At 41.8% G+C, this 7,097-nt stretch overlaps 1 protein-coding gene across 1 annotated transcript in view; it reads right to left on the reverse strand.

Moving 5' to 3' along the window:
• Window positions 1–7,097, reverse strand: part of LOC109535867 (titin) — a 113,278-nt gene that overhangs the window by 62,054 nt on the left and 44,127 nt on the right. The window contains exons 31-32 of the mRNA XM_048669879.1: window positions 413–7,094; window positions 1–346 (exon numbers count right to left, since the gene is read on the reverse strand). Of these exons, the coding sequence (XP_048525836.1) occupies window positions 1–346; window positions 413–7,094 (7,028 nt within the window). The remainder of the gene's footprint in view (window positions 347–412; window positions 7,095–7,097) is intronic.

The raw sequence follows: 7,097 nt of genomic DNA on the forward strand, positions 1-7,097 counted from the left end.
GCTTTAAGATCTGCATCTTCCTTCTCCTTTGTAGCTTTGACTTCTGCTTCATGTTTCTCTTTTTGCGCTTTGATATCTGCCTCTTCTTTCTCCTTTGCAGCTTTAACTGCTGCATCGTGATCTTTCTTTTGCACTTTCAGGTCGGCTTCTTCTTTTTCCTTTCTAGCTTCAACTTGCGCCGCTTCCTTCTGTTCGTCAGCTTTTGTATCCGCATCTTTCTTTTCCTTTCTAGCTTTGACATCTGCTTCATGTTTCTCCGCTTGAGCTTTGAGATCTGCCTCTTCTTTCTCCTTTGCAGCTTTAACGGCAGCTTCTTGCTCTTTCTTTTGTGCTTCAATATCTGCCTCTTCTTTTTCCTTTCTAGCTTTAGCTCGCGCAGTTTTCTTCTGTTCTTCAGCTTTTAGGTCCTCATCTTCTTTTTCCTTTCTAGCTTTGACTTCTGCTTCATGTTTCTCCGTTTGGGCTTTGAGATCTGCCTGTTCCTTTTCCTTTCTAACTTTAGCGTCCTCCACTCGTTTCTGCTTTTGAGCATTACGATCTGCTTCTTCTTTTTCTTTTCTGGCTTTAGCTTTTGCCTCTTTCTCCTCCTTTTCAGCTTTAAGATCTGCATCCACTTTTTCCTTTCTAGCTTTAGCATCCTTTACCTTTTTCTCCTGTTTAGCTTTTACTTCCGCATCTTCTTTCTCTTGCTTATATTGAGCCTCGAGTTCTTCTTTCTCTTTTTCAGCTTTCAGATCAGCCTCTTCTTTTTCCTTTCTAACTTTAACTTTCGCCTCCTCCTTACCCTTTTCTTCCTCAGCTTTAAGATCCTCATCTTCCTTTTCCTTTCTAGCTTTGACTTCTGCTTCATGCTTATCATTTTGAGCTTTAAGATCTGCATCTTCCTTTTCTTTTCTAATTTTAGCTTCCGCCCCTTGCTTCTCCTTGTGAACTTTAAAATCGGCCTCCTCTTTTTCCTTTTTAGCCTGAGCCTTCGCCTCTTCTTTCTCCTTGTCCGCTTTACGATCCGCATCCTCTTTTTCTTTTTTAGCTTTTGCTTCCGCCGCTTTTTTTCCTTTTTTAACTTGAACTTCAGCATCTTCTTTTTCTTGTCTAGATTTAGCTTCCGCTGCTTCTTTCTCTCTTTGAGCTTTAAGATCCGCCTCTTCCTTCTGTTGTCTGGCTTTAACATCTGCCTCTATCTTCTCTTTTTCAGCTTGAAGATCTGCTTCTTCTTTTTGCTTTCTAGCTTCCGCGTTTGCCTCTTCTTTCTTATTTTCAACTTCACGATGCTCGTCTTCCTGCTCTTTCCGAGCCTTGGCTTTCGCCTCTTCCTTGGCTTTTTCAGCCTTAAGATCTGCATCTTCCTTCTCCTTTTTGGCTTTGGATTGCGCCTCTTCCTTCTCCTTTTCAGCTTTAAGATTGGCCTCTTCATTTTCCGTTCTTGCTTTTACTTCTGCCTCATGTTTCTCTTTTTCAGCTTTGAGATCTGCATCTTCTTTTTCCTTTCTAGCTTCAGCTTCCGACACATGCTTTTCCTTCTGAGATGTACGATCTAGTTCATCTTTTTCCTCTTCAGGTATAGCTGTTGCCTCTTCCTTCACTTTTTCGGCTTTAAGAAGCGCCCCATCCTTCTTCTTTTTAACTTTAGGTTCCTTCGCTTTCTTTTGTTTTTCAGCTTTAAGTTCTGCATCTTGCTTCCCTGTTGCTATCTTATCTTCAGTTTCTCCTTTCTCATTTTCTGCTTTAGCATCAGCAACTGCTTTTTTCATTTTAAGTTCAGTTTGCTCTTCCTCATTTTTGTTCTGGTCTTTAACATTCCGTTCTTCTTTGGCTTCTCTAATTTCAGTTTCCTCTCCCATCTTCTCTTGACTATCTTTATCATCAGTCTTTTCTGGTCTAGCGTTTGCTTCGATGCTTTCTTCCTCTGTCAACTTTTTACGTGATTTAACTTTAGAATCTACATCTTCTTTGCTCTTCTCTGTTTTAACATCCAGTTCTGTATTTTCTTCCATTTGTTTTTCAAATCTGAGATTATCGTCTTTGTTTGCTTTTGTAACTTTAGCTTCCTCCTCTTCTTTCTCTTTTTTAGTTTTAACGTCATCGTCTATTTCCTGTTTAGCTTTATCCCCAACATCTTTGTCCTTCTTGTGAGCTCCAACATCAGCATTTTCCTTCTCTTCTTTAGCCTGCACTTCTTCAATTTGCTTTTGAACTTGAAGCTCAGCGTCATTCTTTGTCTTCATTGCTTTATCATCAGCTTCGTCCTGAATTTTTCTAGTTTCAATATCAGTATCATCTTCCTTCTTGTCCGCTTCAGCTTTAATCGTTAGTTTTTCCTCCTCTGGTACCCCTTCCTTGTCCGCTTTGAGTTCACGCTTAATTTGCTCGTCTACTTTGTTTTCGATCACTACTTCCGCTTGTTCTACAGCTATTGGAGTTTTTTCGTTGCTCAACCGGGATTCTTCAGACTGCAGAATTAATTCAACACCCTCGGGGACCTTTTCATCTTCTATTTTAATTTCTGGTTCATCATTGTCATTTTGAATAACCAGTATTTCTTCGACTTGATCCCCTAGTTCATCAATGTCTTTTGCAATACTTTTAAGGGTTTCTTTCAGGATAGCTAGTTCTTCGGAGACGATCATCAATGTTGGCGATAAAGCAACCATTGTGGACATTTTTGCTAATTGCGTGTCGATCTTCTTCAGAGACTGCTTGAGGTTACCCTTTCGAGGAATTAAGTCATCCTCAGATTTGATATGTTTCACGATATCCCTAAATGCTTCTACTTCCTCTTCAAGATGCAGCTGTGTTGATTCTTCCTCTGGAAGGTCATTTGGCACAGAATCCTCATTGCCCTGCAGCAAGTTCTTCCTTGATGCTGACAATTTGTCCATTAATTTATTCAAAGGCTTTGTTGCTCTATATAAAAATGTGTCCCGATACAAATGATTTGTTAGGTCTTTTAGTTGTTTTTCCAGCGATTTAGATAACTTAAAGTCATTTCTCTTCTGCATCCCCACTTTGAAGAACTCTTTTCTCAAATTTTCAACGCTCAATTGAAACATTTCCAGAGCTTGTTTTAGGATCTCCATTTTCTCATTCAACGACACTGTTGCGTTTATATTTTCAATGTTGGTTCTGCAGTCTTTCAACATGGCAGCAATATTTAGCTCTTTCTTCTCAAGTAATTTCGCTGATTGGGGCTGGGATGCAACATCGTCTAAGAATATGGAAATGCTGGACAATTGGTCTGCTAAATCATTCACTTTTGCCGAGTATTCCGGGTTGAAGTCTGCAGTGTTATCTGCTATTTCTTCAGTTAGCTGCAAGTTATCAAGGAACACATTTACCGGTTCGACCAGGCTTTCGAATTTAAGCAAGCTTTCTTCGTCTATTTCTTTGAAGATTTTTGCATTGGTGCTTATTTTTGATGTGCCACTGGCTAAGTTGCGGAGAGACTTAGTCAGATTTGCTAAAGCCATATAGTCGTTTCTCTGTTTGTTAAACTCCTCCACAACTCTTCCTAGAGGGAGCTTGAGCTCGTTTAGGCTTGCCTCTAGATGCAGGGGAGCAAACTTTCCTTGCATGTTTTCGTTGTCAATAAAGGCTATTTGTTCTTTAAGGCAGCCGCATATTTGGGCTCTTTCTAAGGAGAGCACCTCTGGAGTAGCGAAGCTCGATTTGATCAAGCATAAGGCTGTTTCGATTCGCTTCAAGGGAGCTTTGGCCTCCTCAATAAAGCTATCCAGCAGAGCTTGCTGGGTATCATCGCTACTATCCGCCAGTCTAATGTTTTCCATGAGTTCTTCCAGAGGCTTTTTGATATCGAAGATACCACCCACAGCCATGTTAACATTAGAGGCATGCGATAATTCCTGACTTAAATTGCTCAATTCATCTCTAACGCTCACAAATGGTTGCAGAAGAGATGCTAGTTTCATTTGCTTCTCCCGTAGTGCAGCTTCAACTAGGAAAGCTTTGCTGGTCGCTACTGCCTGAAGGAACTCCTGAAGCGGTATGAAGAGGGTTTCTAAAAGGACAGACTCAACCGGAAGCAACAGAGCTTGTTCAAGACTGGTCTCAAGGCTTTTGAGGACTCTTTCCAGGCTCTTGCAGTCTGCTAGGTGTCCCATTAAAGAGTTTATTTTAACCGTTTCGATAAGCACAGTTTCGAGGGGCCCAATCAAATCGTGCAATGTTTCGTAAACATTCTCAGCTATGGTATCAGATACTCCTTTTTTGGATTGGTGCTCAACAAACTGGAAAGCTTCGCCCAGGTGTTCCAAGGGCGCCCTAAAGCTTCCAAGCTGTTTCAGCTGCTCTACCAATGCAGAATTTGCAGAGAGAATCTTAGCTTCTTCTAGCAACTGTCCAATGGGCATAGCCAAGTCTCGGACCAGTTTCAAGTACTTTTTATCTACTGGCAAGGCTTTTGGTGTGTCAGGTTCTGTTGGTGTTTCATTTGAGAATGTGGACTCCAGTGCCTTCTCTAGTAGCTTAAAGGAATCTGTTAATATTGCGAAGGGTGGCTGTAACACTCGAGAACGAGAAGGAAGCGCAGCTATGTTTTGCTCCAATAAAGCAACTGCTTGACTCACTTTGACCCTTAGCTCTACATCTTCGGGCTTCTCATGTGGCGCTAAGCAGATCTGCTGTAGAACCGCCTCAATGTCTGCAAGAGACAGTTGTATCTTCATAATTGATTGCGCATCCTCTTCAGTGAAATCTTCTACAGTTTCTGGAACTTCGGTCAGCTGCTCCAATGCACTTTGAACTGATTTTACTGAGTCTTCAGTTTTTTGAACCACTGACTGTTGGGGCTTCGGAACGCGCGACTTTAAAGCTTCAACTGCTGCCGCTATGTTTTTGATTGATTGCAGCAGCAACAGAGCTGCTTTTTTGTTTTTGCGTTTAACTAATTTAGCAGCATCGGCGACTTGCCCTAAGGACGCAGCTAACGTTTTTAGAGGCTGCTCTAACGTGTTCAAACTTTGGGCTTGAGACGGAAGCTGAGTAACTCTCTCTATTCCGATTTTTAAGCTGGCGATAGCGCCCTTAAGATCAGATTGGTGCTGAGTTTCTAATTTTAAACCTGCTTCTTTGGATTGAGCCAAAACAACATTGAGCTTCTCCAGTTCTTCTTTCACCTGGACCAGTCGCCGCTCTTCTTCCGAAGATAAATCTTCACCCAGAAGTGGGGCTTTGGCAATTTGTTCTAAAGCTGCTGCAACTAGGTTAGCGGATGGTTCCACCTCTTGTAAACTTGTCTGTTGAGGCACCTCTGATACATCTTGCCTAAACGAGTGGAGTTCCGCACAAAACTGCATGACGGCTTCCCGTAAGGTATTCGCAATGGACTTGTCTCGCCTTTCAGCTTTTGGTTCTTCGTCCAAAACTTCCTGAATTTGGCTCAAGCTGGCTGACAAAGATCCCAGAGAAATTTCTACTTGTGTGGATCCTTTAATTTTTGAAGATTCCTGCATAACCTTCTCAACTGTTTCTTTCAGAGCTGTAATCGATTGCTTGACTTCAGATGTAGTGGGTTCTGAAACATCAAGTTTTATGGCTGCTTCTTTACATTGCAAAATAACTGCGCTCAACTTTTCCAGCGGTTCTTTAATCTGATCGAAAAGCTGGACTTTTTCTTTGGGAATCTGATGCGCTGTTATAGGTTGGGAAATGTATTGCTCTAAAGCCATTTCCACAGATTTTACTGGCTGTTGGATTTTCTGAATGCAAGCCTGCTGAGGGGTGATGCTGATATCTTTGACTTCCTGATTCAAAGCTAGAATCTGTGAAGACACTTTTCTAAGAGCCTCCAATAACTCTTTCTGGTCGGGTTTTTCGGAAAATCTGCTCTGGACTTCGCTCAATGTTGCTGCTAATGCTTTAAATGGAACTTCCAGAAGTTTCACACTTTGGGCGTCTGACGGTTTCATAATAACCCTATCGATTTTCTCTTTCAATGTCGCAATCGCTTGTTTCAATTCGGACTTTTGTTGATCTTGAAGTTCGGGCTTTAGAGCCGCATGTTTGGATTCAATGATAGCAGCCTTTAGCTTCTCTAAGGGCAGATGAATATCAGCAAGATTTTCAGCTTCTGCTGCAGATAAATCAGCGGCTGATTCTGGAAGTTGTATGATTTCTTCCAAAACAGCTTCAATGTGTTTCACTGGTTCGCAAATCGCCTCGAAGCCAGCCTGCTGAGGAATTGCACTGATCTCTTGATTGAGAACTCGAATTTCCTGATAAACTTCTTTAATACTTTCTTGTAGCAGCTTAGCAGCGATTACGTCGTTTCTTTCAGGTTTGCTTGCCGACGTTTCCTCCATTAGGACCTCGATCTGCCCTAGGGATGCCGAAAGGGTTTTCAATGGTAGCTCTAAGACTTTAATATTGGTAGCTTCCGAAGGGATCTGCAGAACGGCATCCAAACTTTCTTTTAGAGACGAAATTGCCTGCTGCATTTCAGATGCTGCAATTTTTGAAACTTCAGGTCTCAAGAGAGCTTCTTTACATTGGCATATCACGGCACTCAATTTCTCCAGAGGTTTTTTGATTTGAACTAGCTTTTGATGGTCTTCATCTACAATGTTTTCGGCAGCTATTAGATGTTCGAGTGCAACTTCAACTGATTTTACCGGTTCAGAAATCTGTTGGATGCAAGCTTGCTGAGGACTAACGCTGATGTCTGTAGTCTCTTGTTTCAAAGATTGAATATCAGAAGAAACTTTCTTAACTGCTTCCAACAACGATGTGACTTCGGATATCTTAGGACTTTCAAGTTCTTTTGCGCTGCTGCCCTCCACTGTGGTTAAAGTCGCTGATAATGCAGTGAGGGGTGCGTACAGAAGCTGAGCGCTTTGAGCTTCAGAAGGAACCAGAACGATACTTTCAACAGTCTGCTGCAATGCAGCAACAGCCTGTTTCAGCTCAGACTCTTGTTGGGTTAGAAGTTCGGGCTTCCAAGCAGCTCGTTTGTATTCCACAATAACAGCCTGCAACTTTTCCAATGGTTTTTTGATACTGACAAGTCTTTCAGCCTCTGCCTCGGAAAGATCCAAGGCTAATTCTGGAAGCTGTATGATCTCGTCCAAGACAGCTTTAACTTC

The sequence above is a fragment of the Dendroctonus ponderosae genome, unplaced genomic scaffold (assembly GCF_020466585.1).
Source record: "Dendroctonus ponderosae isolate FM_Combo_2020 unplaced genomic scaffold, Dpon_F_20191213v2 Dpon_F_20191213_9, whole genome shotgun sequence".
Lineage (NCBI taxonomy): Eukaryota > Metazoa > Arthropoda > Insecta > Coleoptera > Curculionidae > Dendroctonus > Dendroctonus ponderosae.